The sequence below is a fragment of the Thunnus maccoyii genome, chromosome 6 (genome assembly GCF_910596095.1).
Source record: "Thunnus maccoyii chromosome 6, fThuMac1.1, whole genome shotgun sequence".
Classification (NCBI taxonomy): domain Eukaryota; kingdom Metazoa; phylum Chordata; class Actinopteri; order Scombriformes; family Scombridae; genus Thunnus; species Thunnus maccoyii.
This window is the reverse complement of record NC_056538.1, coordinates 1608150-1628473: the sequence shown is the minus strand read 5'-3', so window position 1 is coordinate 1628473 and position 20324 is coordinate 1608150. Positions and strand designations below refer to the sequence as shown.

Sequence of the window (20324 nt, the reverse complement as noted above, 5' to 3'; positions counted from 1 at the left end):
AGAGCTTCTTCTACACAGGTTTTGATGAATGAGGCAGCTGGTGAGATTTGCTAGAACATAACTGAACAATGACACAGTTTCACTTTCCACTGCTTTTATCATTGAATGGTAGTGAAGTCTAAAAACTGTAATGTATATGGATGTCTGAGGAAATTGTTTGAGCACAGGAAGCAGAGAAGTTAGAGAGGGTTTGAATAAAAGTGGAAGCGAGTTAAGTCACAATTGCTTCCTGAATGGGTCGAAATAACAAGACATGTGCCAAAGTTAACAGGCAGTACTGAGGGTACACCATGGTGGACAGCAGAGAGGGGGAATGAGAAAAAAAAAGAAAAAGAGAGAGAGAGTGAGTGTGAGTGAGTGAGTGAGTGAGTGAGTAAGTGGACAATGAGAGGATTATACAGATGTGCTTAAAAGTGTGCACTACTACAACTGGCTTACTGGAAGCTCGGCAACAGCGTTAGATGAAAAGGAGAATTAATGTCTACATGTGGGTCAATAGGACAATCAATCAAGTTTCTGCCGCTACAGTATTTTAATTAAAAAATTCATAACATCAGGGATCCAGTGCCCGCAAATGACCTTGAGAGGACACTGGGTGGCCTGCATTAAATATTCAAATGAATCAACCTGCTTCTAGACAGAGCTGATGCCAAAGCAGCCGGAAATACCAGAAGCTGCTGCCAGAGCCTGGAGGAGAAGAATATGTAGCAAGTATGAGACTAAAACTATGATGAGCTGAGAGGAGCAAGAAGCACACCTACACATTGGTATAAGATGAACAGACAGGCAGCAGTCAGCATGGACAGGACTGAATGCTGCACATCAGGTTTTACTGGAGCTACTCAGTGACCTGATCACAATGATCATTTCCCTGCTCTGGGAATGCTAAGCACTGTTTCTCTGTAACCACAATGACCTGCCAATCGCAAAACATTTGTTTGTGACATTCAAGTTGGCAGTCCCATCCGGTGTGTGCCTGGTCTTGGCTAAACTTAAGCCACTGATGTTTTATGTTTTACTCGTAGGTTCGGGGAGTAAACGTCTCATCCTTTCCTAAGACATTCCAGTGGTTATTTTAGAATATCCTGCCCATACTGGCCACAGCTAAAAGAATAGGTACATCCTGTCTGTCTGCTTCCAAATCTTGATTAAATCTTAATGTGCTCATGTTTATGTGGAAGATTCCTGGCAGCAGTTTTAGACTGCATATTGAGCTGTTTTAAACCCAACTGGAGCAGGCCACTGCACAACCAGACAAGTCCGATCCTTGTCTTGACTATTCCAGTCTCCACTGGTTGATTCCTGGGTTCTTCAAACATCTGGATGACGAAGCCTGATTAGGCTTCTTCCAGTTTCACATTCAGGCTTTCTGGAATCACAAACCTGGCTCACAATGAACTGCTAACCTATACTGGAACGCTAACATGCTCCAGAGCAGGTTCACTTCATCATTCACATCAAATTTCCTTTCCATTAGAATTTTGCCAGAGATGCAAAAAAGCATTTTAACATAGAGGGCTTAGAGGGCTCACAGTTCCCCATGTTAACAGACCAATAGAGCTGCAACGACATATAATCATTCTCAATTAACCTGATGATTATTTTCTCACCAATAAGATGTCAGAAAAGGAGACATCTTGTGTTCAGCAGTTAAACTTATTAAATGAAATATATTTTCATATTTATAGATTTTTAATGTGAAGGTGAAGGAGGAGATGTCATTTTAGGGATCTTAATGTGGCAATTATACTTTTTTGTGAAAAGTCACACATTATTGTTCCAAGCAGAGTATTTTTATATGTCCTAATACATGTCTGAAGGGAATCTGTACACTTTACACAACAAAAGATCCTACAGATGTAAAAACACACTAAAGCATGCTCTGCTGTTGATCTGAAACGTTACATTTGACTGGCTCGCACTCAATTAAACCTTCTCATAGCTGGATTAGTAAAGCCAGAGTTAACCAAGCCAGTTACTAAACAGCTCAGTGAAGCCAAGTAGCCCAAATATGCTTCACATCAAATAATCATGTCCACTTGTCAAGCTTCACTGGGTTCCTTCTTAAATCATCAGCCTTGTAGACTCTGCTGTTATGAGTGCTTTTGTATGTCAATCAAAATAAACTGAACAAATATAAATGATTAGAAAATGGCATGCTGAAGTAGTTTTCCTGTCTACACATAGGTTTGTGTGGAGTATTTTAGACATATGTAGAATATAATATGTAGAAAAGCGGGCAGCTGCCGTTGGAAGTGGGAGTGATGCGACCTGGCAGAATGATGCAGGATCTCTTTTCAAGCCTTTGTCAGGACTGAAGGATGGCCCTTCTGTTGGCTTGCTTTTATTCAAACCAGCAGTCGAGCTGGTGAGATCCGTTAAAGTGGACAAAGAGATACAGACAGGCCTGCTGTTTAACACACACACACAAATCAGCTGCACAGATAGGCTCATGAAGTTAAAGGAGGGGAAATCTGTGTGTGTGTGTGTGTGTGTGTGTGTGTGTCTGTGTGTCTGTGTGTCTGTGTTTGACTTAACACTTGAACAAAGCTCCCTCCAGTGTGTACTTCCTGTTTGGTTCATGAAAATCATTACAGCAGCTTGTCACATGACACAAAGTAGGTCTCATATCCAGTCACAGGCAGAGTGGGATTTTTCCAACTAACAGGCACTCTGGAGAGAGAGAGAGAGAGAGCTTCTAGAGTGAGACACTCCTTCTGTCTCCTGTTAGGAAAAGGAAGACAGCGTTGGCTACAGAGTCACTCCCTGCCTCCAAGAGCAGATGAATTCAATTGTGGTGAGAGAGGGGGGGATCAGAGTCCCTTTCATTCTCACTCTGTCACAAGGACCCTTGAACTAAAGCCAATAAAGGCAAACAAACAAAGCCCTCTGACGCTGCCAAGCAGCCCCTACTGGAGGACACTCAGCTACTGTTAATGCACCATATCTGCACACTGACTACACATTGCACATTACTCTATACTTAGTCTTATTAACAATTACTGTTCTCCAATAATCAATACATTTTTAGTCTATAAACATGGCAGTTTCCCAGAACCCACAGTGACAAATTAAAATGATATGAAACGGAGAAAAACAGCAGATCTTCACATCAACTTTCATGAATCAACTGATCCTTTCAGCATGTTTGTTTATTGACTATTAAGAAATGAACAGCTAATTAAACAGCTCTAGCAAGAACAACCAAGGCTGTAATAAATGACTTATGGTATAATTCACACTATTTTTAACATAAATACTAGTTTAATTCAATAATAATGATTTCCAATCATTTCCACTTTGCCTTTTTTTAAAAATCACTGTTAAGTTATTGTCAATTGAACTATCAGGAAGACATTTAATGTGCAGGAGATGTTATGTCTTGTTGTAACTTCACTACAATCAAAGTGGAAATAAAGTGGATGCAATAAGAGAGAATCAGTGAATAAAACCAGTCATTCCGATGAAAAGGGAAAGTCAGGTGACTACGACGTGATTCAGCTGTTGTTCTGATGGAATTAGTGCTGTAGAAATGCACATTATGCTGAATTTATCAAGAGGTAAACCCGGAGGACAGGTTGAGTTTGCATTAAGAGGGGAACAGGAAATGAGAAATAAAGGTCTGGCTCTCTGTGGGTGAGGTACTGCTCTGTAAAGGCTGAAACTGATAAGCATTATATAGTCACACCATCATCAGTGAGTTCACACTATTTGTTTTGCCTTTTGACTGCTGATGGTAAATGATTGTGACATGAATGATTTAGGTGTGGCCAGATGTGACATTTTACACAGGAGCGCTGAGCCTTTAATGGACCATGATGAGGAATGGTTCAACCAGTAGTGGAGGACAGAGGTGACAGACATTTTTGTTGTTCTGTTGTTCTATCATCATGTACATGGAAGCAGCTCCTCTGAGCCAAAACACTGAATGAAATCAAAGTATAGAATGTACACCACACAAAAAAGACTGATTATGTAACAGGCACATAGGTAGCATGGCCGTTCATTTGTCTGATCATAAGCCATTCAGAATTCCATTCACCCATCTATTCATTATCTATAACCAATTTATCCAATTAAGCATCAAGAGAGTTTGGCTGGATATCATCCCACATTGGTTTAGAGGTAGGGCACACACTGTCTATCTATAGATCATCTATAAACAGACAACCATTCACACTTAGGAGCAATTTAAAATGCTAACCTTTGGACTGTGGATGGAAAACCACACAGACACATTAACTCCACATAGTATCCACTTGTGGCTAATATATATTCAGTGAAACAGCGAGGACTTCGGACAAGAGACTGAATGACCGCTAGAAACAGCCATCATCAGCTGTCTGTGAATACACACCAAAACTGGACTGGGAAGAAGTCAAAAGTAATCGACCAATTAAATTCAGGGAAAATAAGCAGAGGTGCTACATCACACAGCAAGGGCTGTGTTTAATGAATAAACTGAATGCATTAAAAAAAAAAAATCAGCCTGGATGAAATGTGTGTGATTCAGCTCAGTGGGTGACAGTGATTGATCACCCTCATTTCATGGTTGGCCAGTAGCACCTAAACTAAACAATGTCCTGAGATCCAGAAACCACAGAGACAAAGACTATCTATACTTAAGTAACATGATGACGACTCCATGACAACCAAACAAACTCCATTCACTCATCAAAGCCATGAGATACAGTTAAAAGCTCTGGAAAAAGCCAGTTAGTGGACCTTGAGTGAAATTATTTTGACACACTACTTTTCCCAAAGTCAAACTTTCACACTTCATTCACACAAGAGTTTAAACGTTGAGCCCTGAATTTGGTTTAGCTACTAGTTTACTAAAGCAAAGACAGACAGCAAAGGATTAACAGAAACACACACACACACACACACACACACACACACACACACACACACACACACACACACACACAGCTTCCAGTGTATATTAGTACTCTGTACTTGTTGCATAATATTTAAAAGATACAGGACTTTTCAGTCTCAGAAAATATGTGCAGGTGTCTCAAAGCAGTTGTGCCACTGTTCATCACAGACAAAGCACATGGAACGATAGACTGTGGACTCGTAAGCATGCATAAAATAGGCTCCAAAATCCTCCTCTTCAAATCAATAAAGACATAAATAAAGTTAGTGGGGGACCTTGATGCTACTGGCCTCCAGCAGGATCAGCATCATGATCAGAAGCTGAAGTATGAGACAGTAGTTATAATACAGAGACAAAAACATACATAGACAGACATGTCAGTAAAGCAGGAGTCTGATGTCCCTGAGATTTTGGGACATTGCTGTGCTTTTGTTGCAGTAACTCTGCCTTTCACAAAAAGAGTTTGTAACACTAGACATTTGCAAAACTTTGGGAAAACACTGAAAGATTTCAGATCGGAAGACAATCAAGTCATCAACACAGAGCCTCCTCCACTCAAAGAGAGAGTTACGGTGAGGTTTAACTGTTAGTATGTAAAAAGCTGCTTACATGTCTGGCCTCCCTTCGCAGCCCCTCAGTGTTCCTCAGCCAACAGCGGCTCAGCTCGCTCAGCTCCAGGATGGGCTGCACTTTCAGCCGCACCGTGTCTCCCGACTGGCGGATCATCTCCACTATCTCATCCCGGCTCTTGTTCTCCACGTTCCGCCCGTTTATCTCCACCAGCCTGTCACCCGGCACAAGCCCCAGCGCCAGGTCCTTGGTGCCAGCACCGGGCTCAGCAAAGTGGACCACACGTCTGTACACTCCTCCATCAGGGCTGCGGTCCAGCATAGTGGTGCGACGCAAAGAAAATCCAAAGTCGCCAGTGTTGCGGCGTTGGAGCTCCAGCTCACGAGTTTCTGGTGAGCTCGGTGCAACGACAGCCGGTAGCTGCAGCTCTGCAGGGAAGGTCTTGTCAACCACTTCAGGGATGCAGACTTTTTTGGTGGTGCAGTCTGGTGCTCCAGACTGCTGCTTGAGGCTGTGCTTGCGGAGCATGCTGAAGACTTTGCTCTCCACCTGTGGGGATGGGGCAGCAGAGTTCTGGCCTGACGGGGTGGAGCCCTCTGAAGGGCTCTCCTCTTTGCTCCTCTGGGAAAAGGAAAAGCGCTTCATCATCTGACCCATCTGCGAGGAGTTCTGCTTGGCCAGTGTTCCGAAGTGAGCCACGCGATCTCGTACTGAGCTGCGGTGACCATCCTGTCCTCCTCCACCCTCGCCCTTCAGGTCATCAGTGGAACTGGCAGCGCTCAGCTGCTCATCCAGAACCATGCTGCTCCTGTTGCTCAAGCCATCCGATTCAATGTCAGTGAGGGTGAGCTCATTGCTGCTGGCCACTTTGATGGGAATGGGGTTAGAGATCTCCAGTTTGTTCTTGGACTCACGCTTGGCCTCCCTCTTCAGGTTGAAGAAACCACGCCGCATGCTCATCTCCTCCAGGCTGCGCAGCTCTGCTGCAGACATCCTCTCCTTTTTATCTTTCTTCTCCTTCCTACTCCCTTCCCTCTCCTTATCCTTTTTCATGAGATTGAACATGGTGAACTACCCACTGCGTTTCCCTCCAATGTGGCTCTGTTTTCCCTACAGAGGTTGAGGTCCAGTTCACTGGTCAGGTGCTTTCGTAGTGACCAACAGGGACAAATCCCCTGCGGAAAGAGAGGGAGAGCAAACAAAAAACAAAACAAAAAGATGTGAAAAATATAATATAAAATATCTTAAAGAAATTTTTGTGATTTTTAAGTATGGCTTGGCAACATTTACTAATATCTAATCATGATATTTCACGTCAAAATCCTGAGCATATTTGTTATTAATATGGCGAACATTGGATAATTAATTGATGATGATTTCACTCAGCTAGAACAGTCGCATAGGTTGAGAAAATTGTTTCTCATTTAGCTTTAAAGCCTTAACTTGTTCTTATTATCATTATTAATTTGGGGCAAGATAAATAAAATTGACTTGACTGTAATGCAACCTGTAAAAACCAGAAAAGACAACATGCAAGATATCACAATGATACAAAAACAATCAGTCCCAACTGATGTAATCTGATGTGATCAATAGGAAAAGAATTGTCAATCATTTTGATAATTGATTTTATATTCTTTATATTTCTTCAAGGAAAATGCCAAATACTCTCTGGTTGCAGCTATTCAAATGTGATGACACAATAGAGATAATATTGGCATGGAGACCTGTGCACAGAGCAGAGATTCTGTGAAATATTTAAATAACAAATTACATTAACTCCCAGAGCCTTTTATTCTGAAGGTCAGAAGGTCAGAAGTGCATACTGGAAGTCTTACTGATCACATGAACAATATTTTTCCCTAACAGTTTATTAATCTGTGTATTTTGTTTACTGATCTGTTTGATCACACAAATTTCGACATCGATACATCCCCGAGGGATTCAATGCAATTTGATATATTCAAGAATTAACCACAAATTGATTGATAGATGGATCAAAAAATTAATTAGTTACAGTTACATAACATTATATTAGTACTCTATTACTGTATTCTCTTGTTCTAGGTTGAGGATTATAAAAATAGGCAATAACTCCTGAAGAAATTGATATGTGTTGAAGGCCAGGTTAATGTGCAAGAGTCAGATGCTAGCAGAACCTCTACTGTAATTTTAACAATTTAAAACAGCATCCAAAGCTTATGCATGAGATCAAGCAAGAACATGGCATCCAACATGCATCCAAATGTTTGCCCAATGTTCAGGGCTGCTGTAACTCTCCACATGTGTAAATGGCCTATAAAATGCAGACCTACATCAGTGAAGACCTCCAACACTATTTCAGTGCAGAGGCCCATTGGAGGAGCTTGGCAGGACCAAAACACATTCCTGGCTCCATTTTTAACTGTGTCTCTCCAAACCCTCAGAAATCAGGGTGAGATTGTTCCTGCCACAAACTGACACAAGCAGCCAGGCAGACACACATCCGTCAACCTGGTTCTCATTAGCTGCTGAGTGACACACACACAAGACTCCTCTCTCAACAAGGCAGCACAGTCTGGAATCCCAAAAACAAACAGCCGACTCTAACTTTAACAATAATTACTGCATAGGTAATACTGGGCATGAATCTGTCCTATTAGGAATAACTTACTCTGTACACCCTGCTAGAAATGCCGTTCAATGTTAGGCTGCCCTGCCATCAAGTCAGTGATAAATCACTGGTTTTACAGAAATAAAGTGCTGCACCGGATATCTACAGACCAATTCAACAAAACACCGAAAAGTTTCCTAAAGGACTTTTCCAGTCATATGCTCATATCTATAACTACAACTAAGGCCACAGTGAATAGACAGCTTCGTATCAACATCAGCTTCTCCGTGTAACACGCAGGGCTGGATGACATTAAAACCAATGCCTGATGTTAAAGCTACTTACTGTGCAGCTGATGTTAAAACGATACCAACACCTGGTAACCTCACGTACACAAAGCAACCTTAAACAGCAGCCACTCCGCATTCAAGCTCAAGTCAAAGGGACAAAAAGCATGACAGGGCTAAATAGGTGTAGCTTTTCGGCTACATTAGCTAGCTGAGCTACTGTTTGGTAGGTGCGGGTAACGTTACCTAATAACAAATATTTGCCTTTTCATTTCACCGCAAATGCAAAAGCTCAAAAACAGCACAAGCCATCACTATTTCATCATTATTTTGTCTAACTTTTCAGTGAGCAATCCAGCTAGCTAGCTAGCCTAATTGGTTTAAGTCACAGCCTTAGTTCTTTGCCCTCATTTCTGGAAAAGCAAATCCTGGAACAAGACATTGTGAAAATTATCCAGTCAGCCTCACCGCTGCTGTTCCCAAACAAACTGTGTCCCCTCACCCTAAGCACACATGTTTATTATAGGACGAAATACTCACTGTTCTCCAGTACAGCACACGGGGCACCGCTGGTGTCTTGTTACTGGGTGCAGCTCGGCTCGCAGGGAACAGCAGCCGTAGACTGGCTTTTAGCTGGCTGCTCCCAGTCCAGCTCTGGAGGTAAAATCCAGCAGCTACTGGCGGCCAGCAGGCGCCTCCTGCTGGTCATACAGAGAAGCTACAACCTGTGAGAGTATTGTCAAAATACTGTAATGGACAGTACTGAACACATACATAGTAAAACTTAATAATCCTATGAATAAATAGAATACAATATATACATTTAGTTAAACTTTGTTCAACTTTAGGTCTTCCTCAGCAGATGGAAATAGTTTGCCACACACTGAGCCATTTCCATCTGCTGAGGAAGAATGTGAAATGTGGCTGAAAGCTGGTTGAAAGATTTTGTTTTGTTTTTTGGTCAGTCAGTCAGTCAGCCAGTTACTAAGTTACTTAGTCAGTCAGTCAGTCAGTCACTTTCTTCCTTACTTGGTCAGTCAGTCAGTCAGTCAGTCAGTCAGTTAGTTACTAAGTGACTTAGTTAGTTACTTAGTCAGTCAGCCAGTCAGTCAGTTACTTGTTTTTTTCTCTCACACTACAAAGTGATTACAAAGTGAAAAAGTAACTTTTGTGTTAAATGTACATTTTTTAATTATTAAAATATATTAAATTATGAAACTATTTAAATTATTTTAAAACATTGGTAAAACTCAACTCATTATTATTAAATGTTATTTCATCACATGTATTTTTGATGTTAATTTCTATTTCATCATAGATTTTTCTCTAAATACTATTTTTCACTGGGAAAAAATGTCATCATGACTTAAAAATTCATGAATTTTAGTAAGTGAATTGTGACATAATAGCTATAATTAAATCAAATGAACTACAATAAACCTGTTATACTCCCCCCAGTCATATTAATACTCACATTCCTCGAGACACTGGCCGAGGAGGAGGAGTTGCAGCCATTTTCAACTCAAGCCTAATCATCAACCCTAGACCTAAATTTAATTATAACTCATTCGAAAGCCTTGTTCTTAATATCTCTCACCCAACCTAGAAACCTTTACAGCCAGTTCTACTTGTTATAGTGTACCGTCCTCCTGGCCCGTACTCTGAATTCCTATCTGAATTCTCAGAGTTTTTATCTAACTTAGTCCTTAGTACAGTTAAAGTAATTACAGTAGGTGATTTTAATATTCATGTGGATGTTGATAATGATAGTCTCAGCACCATCTTTATCTCATTATTAAACTCAATTGGCTTCTGTCAGTGTGTAAATAATCCCACTCACTGTCTTAACCACACCCTCGACTTTGTTCTGACTTATGGGATTAAAATTGAACATTTAATATTTTTTCCACAAAATCCTATTTTATAAGATCATTACTTAATAACTTTTGAACTCCTATTACTGGATTACACACCATTAGACAAAAATGTCCTCACTAGATGTCTATCTGATAGTGTTGTAGCTAAATTTAAGGAAGCAATTCCATCACTACTGAATTCAATGCCATGTCTCAATACTACAGAGGACTCTTATGTTAACTTTAGTCCCTCCCAAATTGATAATCTTGTTGATAGTGCTGCAGGCTCATTACGAATAACACTCGACTCCATCGCCCCTTAAAAAGGAAGATAATAAAACAGAGGATAGCTCCATGGTATAACTCCCAAACCCGCAAATTAAAGCAAACATCACGAAAATCTGAAAGGATTTGGCGTTCCACCAAAGTGGAAGAATCTCGCTTAGTCTGGCAAGATAGTCTTAAAACATATAGGAAGGCCCTCTGTAATGCCAGAGCCGCCTATTACTCAGCATTAATAGAAGAGAATAAAAACAGCCCTAGGTTTCTTTTCAGTACTTTGGCCAGGCTGACAAAGAGTCACAACTCTATTGATCCATGTATTCCTATAGCTCTCAGTAGCAATGACTTTATAAGCTTCTTTAATGATAAAATTCTAACTATTAGAGGAAAAATTCACCACCTCCTGCACTCAACAGGGACCGATTTCTCCCCAAACACAGGCATCTTAGAAACAGCTGTAAATCTTGACATATATTTGGACTGTTTTTCTCCGGTCGACTTTTCTGAACTAACTTCAATGATTTGTTCAGCTAAACCGTCAACCTCTTAGACCCCATCCCAACTAGGTTGCTTAAGGAAGCCTTACCCTTAGTTAGCACTTCTTTACTAGATATGATCAATCTTTCTTTAGTAACAGGCTATGTACCACAGTCTTTTAAAGTAGCTGTAATTAAACCTCTTCTTAAGAGGCCTACTCTTGATTCAGGCATTTTAGCCAATTATAGACCTATATCTAACCTTCAATTTCTCTCTAAGATCCTTGAGAAAGCAGTCTCTAATCAGTTATGTGACTTTCTACATAACAATAGTTTATTTGAGGATTTTCAGTCAGGATTTAGTGCACATCATAGCACAGCGACAGCACAGGTGAAAGTCACAAATTACCTCCTAACTGCATCGGACAATGGATTTGTCTCTATACTTGTCTTGTTAGATCTTAGTGCCGCATTCGACACAATTGACCATCAAATCCTTTTGCAGAGACTGGAACATTTAATTGGCATTAAAGGAACTGCAGTAAGCTGGTTTAAGTCCTGTTTATCAGACCGATTTCAGTTTGTACATGAAAAAGTTAGACACGGAGTTCCACAAGGTTCTGTACTTGGACCAATACTATTTACCTTGTATATGCTTCCTTTAGGTAATATTATTAGGAAACACTCCATAAATTTTCATTGTTATGCAGATGACACCCAATTATATTTATCAATGAAGCCAGATGAAACCAATCAGTTAAACAAACTCCAAGTATGCCTTGAGGACATAAAGACCTGGATGACTTGTAATTTTCTACTATTAAACTCAGATAAAATTATTACAAGTTATTGTGCTTGGCCCTAAACACCTTAGAAACACATTGTCTAATGATATAACTACTCTGGATGGCATTACCCTGGCCTCCAGCACCACCGTTATTTTTGATCAGGATATGTCCTTTAACTCATAAATCAAATTTCAAAGACTGCCTTTTTTCATTTACATAATATGGCAAAAAATCAGGCACATCCTGTCCCAAAAAGATGCAGAAAAACTAGTCCATGCATTTGTTACCTCTAGGCTGGATTATTGCAATTCCTTATTATCAGGCTGCCCTAACAAGTCTCTAAAGACTCTCCAGCTAGTCCAGAATGAAGCTGCATGAGTACTAACAAAAACTAGAAAAAGAGATCACATTTCTCCCATTTTAGCTTCGCTACATTGGCTTCCTGTAAAATCTAGAATAGAATTTAAAATCCTTCTCCTAACTTACAAAGCCCTTAATGGTCAGGCACCATCATATCTTAAAGAGCTCATAGTACCGTATTATCCCACTAGAACACTGCACTCCCAGAATGCAGGCTTACTGGTGGTTCCTACAGTCTTTAAAAGTAGAATAGGAGGCAGAGCCTTCAGCTATCAGGCTCCTCTCTTGTGGAATCATCTTTCAGTCCCGGGGGGCAGACACTCTCTCTACGTTTAAGAGTAGGCTTAAAACTTTCCTTTTTGATAAAGCTTATAGTTAGGGCTGACCAGGCTCACCTTGGATCAGCCCTTAGTTATACTGCTATAGGCCTAGACTGCTGGGGGACTTCCCATGATGTACTGAGCTCCTCTCTCCTCCTCCTCCTCTCCATCTGTATGCATTCATGTAACATCAATGCATGTCACTAACTTGGCTTCTTCCTTGGAGTTTTTTTTTTTTTTTTGTGCTTTCTCATCTTGCAGGAAACCCTGGGTTGCAGGCCTAGCCTTTGCGGTCCTTTGCAGTCCTGTTGGCATCCTTCCCTGGCTATTGCTACTGCTACTGCTGCTGTTATTGTTATTGTTATGGTTGTTGTTATTCTGTCCGTCCACCCACCCCTCCCCCTCCCCCTCTTTCTTTCTCTCTTTCTCAACCAACCTGGTCAAAGCAGATGGCTGCCCACCAAGAGCCAGGTTCTGCTTGAGGTTTCTACCCATTAAAGGGGAGTTTTTCCTTACCGCTGTTGCCAAGTGCTTGCTCATGGGGGAATTGTTGGGTCTCTGTAAATTAAAGAGTACGGTCTAGACCTGCTCTCTGTGAAAAGTGCCCTGAGATGACTTTTGTTGTGATTTGGCGCTATATAAATAAAAATTGATTGATTGATTGATTGATTGACATAATAATGGTACAAGTTAAATAAGGTTAATTTATATATTTTACTGGATTTATTTATATGATAAATTATTTTATCACATCTTATTTATTTACTATTGGCCATTAAGGAGTTCTGTTGTCCGCTATGTGGGGGTGTCACTTGGTTCTGATACAGTGTATACCAGCACACTCCTATCAACAACATGGCACAGACAAGAATCACATAGCCACAATCAGATATCACAAATACACACAGCACAACAGTGGCAGATAAACATGAGTAAGCAGTGGTTAAAAAACACTAAAAGTCGATCGCAATTCTTTTCCTATTGAATGATTATGGCCCTTATATCCAACTTCCCCTCACACTGACATAAATGTTCTCTGTCTCTAATTAAGTCAAAAATATATAAATATATGATTTCATGAAATCATATATTTTTGCATCAATGGAATATCCACTCACTGACAGAAAATGAGAGAATAAAAGGTAGGTATGGGCATGTTATTTCAGATAGAACAAAGTATGGAAGTCTGATTAACAAGACTTAAATGTGTTGAGACAGAATGCAAAGCAAATTTTAGATGCAGAGTGATTGCCTACTGTCACAACCTGGCAAAAAGGCCATGACACCGTTTTCACAAGTTAAACATAGTAATTTATTAAGCAAAATTGGATTTATCAAATACATAACAAGACTACAAAAGGACATGAGGTGTGGCGATCAGTGGTGTCAGCAGTGTAGGGTGTGCATGAGGACAATGTAAAGAAACGAACCAAAGATGGACTAATGCTGTGCAGTGAGATGAATTATAAGAGCACTGCTGACCAGGCAACAGCAGAGGTCGCCACACCACAGAGTCAGCGATGCAAGTGAATGAATAGATGCAAATTTGCTCTAGATGGCGTGCACTTAGGCAACGTCGTGTCTTGAATTTAAAATCTTTCAACTTGAGAAAAAAATGTACTGAGACAAGAGGAAAAGGAAGAGAGACACACCTCAGTGTATCTGCAGTGAGTCTCCAGCCGCTAGTGGCTCTATGAGACATAGTGGTGCTTTTTGAACTGATCATGCTAACATGTTAACAATGGCAAATTTAACATCCTGATGTTTAGCAAGAAATGTTTACCATGTTCACCATCTTAGTTTAGTGTGTTAACATGCTAGTGTTTGCTAGTTAGCGCTAAACACGCTGGAGACCATGAGGCCATCCATCCAATAGTTAAAATATTTCAGTCTGGACCAAAGTGATCGACTGACCAACACCGCAATCACTGGAGCTCTTCTGCTAGCGTAGCTAAAAGATATTGAAATACCTGATTTCAACATCTGACTGCTAAAAACACATTAAGCAAAAGCTTATCATTCAGTCCCTTGTGAAAAGGCCACTCCTCTTTTTAATAAATAGTTATGGTCTGTGCACCATAGACCTCTATCAAGAGTCTAAATAGAGGTCCACAACTGGTATTTGTAATTGTTAACACCGTACAAATTGCAGTGCATACGTTGACTCGGTAACACTAGGCCTTTTTCCCAGCAGGCATTTTGAATTGTCACAGTCAGGTTACTAATAACACTAAGCCATGACAGTGTGACAGTGAGCCAGCATACACAATATAGTACCAGGACCTTGAAACTGAAGCAGCTAAATGGAATAGACATTAAACCTGTGCTTTTCCTACTGTGACATGTCAGAATGTCATCCTTGAATAAGATCCGTTATCTCATTCCAGTGAGGGAGGATCCGCAGGTGTCAGAAGACAAAAGAAGTAACCTGACTCTGCTCTACCTCTGTTGAAAACACTGTTGCTAAGGGGTGTAAGCGTCATAACAACACATCTCACATATCACACACACACACACACACACACCTGTTGTTTGGCAAGCTGCGGAGGAGACATCTTCATATGAAAACACATATGGTGGGTGACTATTCTTATCCAACATATGTACTCTAATATCCAGTGTATGAGGAATTAGTTTTGCTAAGGATACTACACATATAAAGATAATTCTTATTTATAAATCGTATATTGTGACATTTTTTATGGCAATTAATCAACAAGACAGAAGTTATGTAAGAATTTTGTACATTTAGTGTACTTTTGTGTATTGAATACTAGCTACATGCTATCAATGTGTACTATTCAATATGTAGAATGAACTGTGCACTGATTATTATTTTAGTTCAGACTTTCACTCAGTTTCAGAGTGAAAGTGACCCTTTGTACCTTAACACTGAAAAATATCTGTAATGATAAAAACATATTTCATAATAAAGTTATTATAAATATACATTAGAATTTTAAAAATTTCCTCCTACCAGGTTGTTTCCACGAAACCAGTGTAGCGCAATGAAATGAACAGGTCATGTACCTCCAACTAAAAGCACAAATGGTCATTTTTACATTTTTTGTTCTTTTAGCTAGGCTATGCCAATGGACCTTTTAGCTTGTCATAGCAGCAAAACCACAGGTGGAACTAACAGTAATGATGTCTTTGTTTCAAGTGTCCAAGTAAGCCATTCCAGTGAACCAGCATGCCCAAAAGCAGGGATCCCTCAGATTTCATTCATGCAATGCTGCCATGTTCCCAGATCTCAGCAGTGTTGTCAGGCTGAATGAATGAAGTGGAAATGAATTGTTGGTAGAGGGGTTATATTATTTTGTTTTGCCCTAACCGTTCAGTAGTGTGTGACATATCCACGCTGCTTCAGTTGACACAGAAGCTGCAGTAGCAGCTGCTAGGAGCACTTATTATTTAATTTACGAAAACAGTACGGCAGCATCAATCTCATCCACGCACACCAACATTTTTCTGTCACTATTTTTCATGGATGAAGCTCAGTGGCTGGCTAGCAATGTAAGAAGATGACATCGTCCATTCTGAATAAAGGTCCGGCACTAGGCTTAAAATTGATGGCTAAAATTAAATGCACAATATGTCATTTCTGCTGCTAGGGGTCTCTCAATCAAAAAAATAACAAAAGACAGAGTTTGATGATGTTGTGGAAAGCGTGGGATCATGGGAGTTGTTGTCTTCATTAGTTAAACAACCAGCGTCTCCAGATTAGGATGTTTTTACTGGGAGCCAAGTTATCTGCAGAGGTCTCCTCCTCTCCAGAACAAACAGACCCCATGGCTAAAACAGACAAAAACACTGAATAAAGTGGTTTCATGTAAAAAATCAGTGTTTCTCCAATGCTGTTCATCGGGCACAGGACATCCAGGAGGGGCTGTGAGCTGAGCTGCTGCTAACATTTGCTCAGCTTGTTTCTCTGATAACTTAAGATCCAGACATCTGATGACTAAAATCCTTAATCTGGTTAAAAGACATAGTTGAAAATGACAAATATTATAAAAGTTTATCATAAAAATGTGGAATATGAATAAAAGTCAATTCATGACAGTTTCTGGTGGACAACCACAATGCCAACGTATTATCTTGTATGTGTATACTCTTTGGTAGGACATCAAAAACATTGTCAACGTTCTTGTCTGGTGTTTGGGTGAATAAAACTGAGCAACAAGACTCAATGGACCTCATTCACTAACATGTGCATAGAAGTGTTCTTACTTTGTGCACAAAATAAGTGTGCAAGCAAAATTACCGTAGGATTTATGACACGTGTGCGCCAGACAATTTTTTCTTATCACCGTGCTTATGTTAGTGAATCAGAATCATTCTAAATTGACAGGCGCGCGCCCACTATCAGTAATTAGCATACTGCCACACCCCCATTTCTCTATATAGGAATTCTCTGTTGGAGCAGTGCAGCAGTGTAGAGAGCTGTCACTCATTGCAAAGAGGGTTGTGATGGTAAAAATGTAGAAAAACTTTACTGCTAGTGAAATGCAAACAATAGTTTCAGAAGCAGAAGCCAGAAAAGGCAGATGTGGCTGGTAAACATGTCATTTGGAGCCTGATTGTGAATCCTGTATACAGCCTGCATACCTGTTGCACCACTACCACACAGTACATCCATAACAAAATGAAAAGTTGGTAAATGTGTAGATCTGTGGAACTGATCTAAATAAATCTCTACTGCTGTGCCAGGTGTGCATCATGTTACTTCTCTGTCCACAACAGGCCATGATGTAGTGAAAGCAGAGCGTCCCTCCCTGTACCACTACTGAACAGGCTGCTGGTTAACCAGCTGCATATATCACAGACACATCTGATGGAGGAAATTATCGCTGTCATTCCAATATGGAAATTCTGATATATAAGCTTGTCATCTAAAAGTAGGAACAGGACAATTTTAATATATTAATAATTGAATTACATTTATGATGATGATTTATGTATTAGAACATTCATTCATTCATTTTGTAAGTAGTATTGTAACATAAGCAATTTCACACTTGTATGTATGTAATTATGTAAAGTAAACAGTATATTAGAACCACAGTCCTAAATATACAACATTTAAATTACATACATTGAATAAATATTGACTGTAACGTGTGTATGCATGGTCCAAGGCAGTTCTAAATTTGTTCGCAGAGTAAGAACAAATTCAGGTAAGATTTATGAATCCTGGATTTGTGCTTAGAACATTTGCACGCATGGTTTAAGCACAGATTGGTTTGTATGCTCTGTTTGTGAATGAGGCCCATTGTACTTATTATGTATGTTTGGTACTTTCAACAGGTAGACCTACCTCATGTCATATCAGGGAAATACAGACCCACTGCCTCAGGTACCAGTGTACTACATTGGGATGCAGCCTGGTCATAATGCAGTATATCCAGCTGCAGTTAACCATGGATCTGTGGCTCCTCCACCATACACACTGCCTCCTACTCCCATGCTGATGCCCACACCTGGCCGACCTACAGGCTGCCCACCTGGACTGGAGTACCTGACTCAGATTGACCAGCTCCTGGTCCATCAGAGGGTCGAGCTAGCTGAAATGGTTATTGGTTGGGAGATGAGCAACGTTTACACAGTAAAGAATAGCATGGGGCAGCAGGTGTTTGTGGCTACAGAAGAAAATGACATCTTCACCATGCAGGGCTGTGGCCCTGCCCGGCCTTTCACCATTCATCTCCATGACAATGTGGGACAGGAAGTCTTAACCCTTACTCGCCCCCTCAGGTGCACCTTGTGCTGCTTCCCCTGCTGCCTTCAAGAGCTGGAGGTGCAGAGCCCTCCTGGAAACCCCATAGGCTACGTGGAGCAGAACTGGCACCCTGTTCTGCCCAAGTTCACTGTCCTGAATGAGATGAGGATGCCCCAGCTGATGATCAAGGGGCCATGCTGTGACTGTAGGTGCATGTCTGATGTCATCTTTGAGGTGACATCCCTGGATGAGTCTGCTGTGGTGGGACAGATTAGTAAGCAGTGGGGTGGGTTCATGCAGGAAGGCTTCACAGATGCAGATAACTTTGGGATCTCATTTCCTGTGGACCTGGATGTGAAGATAAAAGCTGTAATGCTAGGAGCCTGCTTCCTCATTGATTTCATGTTTTTTGAGACTAATCCACATCACAATTAATAAACAATTTACGGGAAGCTTGAGATAGGCTTTTTAAATGCAATTCTTCATGCAGCATGCTGATTTACTACATTGCAAACTTGCTATCTGTAGGTACCACTAAAGTTGTTGTTAGGAATGCCGGTTGCATTTGAGCCTGAGAAACTCTTTCTATGTGAGTGTTATCTTTATGAGGGACATGTTGAGGCAACTGTCTGTCTGTCCCAGTATGTCCTTTGAACAGCTACTCCGGTCTGATCTCATTAACTATTGCAAAAAGTTGCATAGTTCTCATCCATATGTATTTGTTGGCCCAAATATGCCACCAGGTGTCCTGGATGAGGCTAACAAAGTGAACGTTGCTTGGATTCCCATCCTGATTGTGGATTTTTTCCATATCCAAATTAAGCATAGCAAATTTTGTATGTTGCAGATTGTAAACCCCTTTGTACTTTGTGATTTTTGGCTATAAAAATAAAACTGAATTGACTACACACTAACTTTGCAATAAATCAATAAAGATCAGAATAATGACCACCCCAATGGCCATGATGCTCCAACTCAGTAGATCCCAATCCCCAGGCTGTGGACTAACACTGGGCCATTGGACATTTGGTACTAGATGCTCACTGTTAGTGTACAGTTAGTTCCTCTGCTACAACAGAGCAGGTGTAAGACCATAGACTGTATAAAAGTAATGGACAGAGAAACTGTGAGGTCACCCATTGGTTTGTGGACTCGCATTTTGAAGCCTTGAGTTTGACATTTTGGCTATCGCCATGTTGGATTTTTGGAGCCAGAAGTAATGAGAAATTACCATATTTGGACAAGAGGGTGGAGCTAACCCTAATGCCAGCTGCTAGAATGGTTTACACACTGCATTTACAGTCTATGGTTAACTGTGATAATGCTAATTCTAATGCTAATTTTGCTAGCAAAAAACAGGCTTAAAATCATTAAAACAAAACATATTTACCAGACAAACTGAAAATCTGACTCCTTACAGAGTCTTTTACTACAACCAAATGCTCAATAAGACATTTTTAGACAACTAAAATGTTACAATTAACTTTCATGAACTGAAAACACACTGAAATAGCGACGGCTAAGGTTCATAGACTGTAATAAAAATATGGACTTATTCACTGTGACGTCAACCATTGGTTTGTGGACTGCCGTTTTGAAGACTCAAGTTTAGCAATTTGACCATCACCATCTTGGATTTGAACGTTGCCATCTTTGATTTTTGGAGCCAGAAGTGACCATATATGGACGAGAGGGTGGAGCTGGCCCTAGCACTAGCTGTTAGCTTGGTTAGCACAGGGCATTTACAGTCTGTGGTTAACTGTGATAATGCTAATGCTAACTTCCTAACTTCCATGAACATCATGCTGTATTGAAGAAGACTTGAGACTAGTGATTGAGATCGTAAACTCATTAGAAAACTGTTTACTGAGGTAATAAATCAAGTGAGCAGTAGGGTCATTTTCTCATAGATGTCCATGCAGGCCATTAGAGAGAATGCAGGTTTACTCCTCTATTTTTAAAGCTATCACACATTTGTCCTTTTTTTGTAAAAAAAAAAAAAAAGCTCTTGTCCAAAAGGTACAGACAACCAACTCGTATGTTTTGCCATGCTTTCCTGCTCCATTCTCAGTTTCCTGTCCCACTGATTTATACTTTCTTTTCTTGATCTTGCCACCAGAATCCCATGACCCTTGCAAAAGACACCTGGCTGGGGAGGTTTGATTGGAGCCACTTAGTTTTACCAAGTACT

The 20324-nt window shown here is 40.4% G+C and overlaps 2 protein-coding genes across 12 annotated transcripts in view; one reads left to right on the top strand and one right to left on the bottom strand.

The window, feature by feature from the left end:
* LOC121898858 (unconventional myosin-XVIIIa-like) overlaps positions 1–9001 on the bottom strand; it is a 156807-nt gene extending 147806 nt beyond the window's left edge. For 7 of the 11 annotated variants that reach the window (XM_042414331.1, XM_042414332.1, XM_042414335.1 and 4 more), the window contains exon 1: positions 5492–5547. Coding sequence is in view for 4 of the 11 variants with exons in the window: in XM_042414327.1 (XP_042270261.1) it covers positions 5492–6517 (1026 nt within the window). In the remaining 7 variants the exon portion in view is untranslated. Of the gene's footprint in view, positions 1–5491; positions 6628–8872 lie in introns of those variants that run through there. The other 4 variants (XM_042414327.1, XM_042414329.1, XM_042414336.1 and 1 more) reach the window with 1 other exon arrangement.
* Positions 9002–13820: 4819 nt separating this feature from the next.
* LOC121899132 (phospholipid scramblase 1-like) lies at positions 13821–18987 on the top strand. Its single transcript, XM_042414762.1, has 3 exons — positions 13821–14081; positions 14802–14990; positions 17722–18987. Exon 3 carries the CDS (start codon positions 17735–17737, stop codon positions 18566–18568), a length of 834 nt encoding a protein of 277 aa, XP_042270696.1. The 5' UTR covers positions 13821–14081; positions 14802–14990; positions 17722–17734; the 3' UTR covers positions 18569–18987.
* Positions 18988–20324: the final 1337 nt, after the last annotated feature.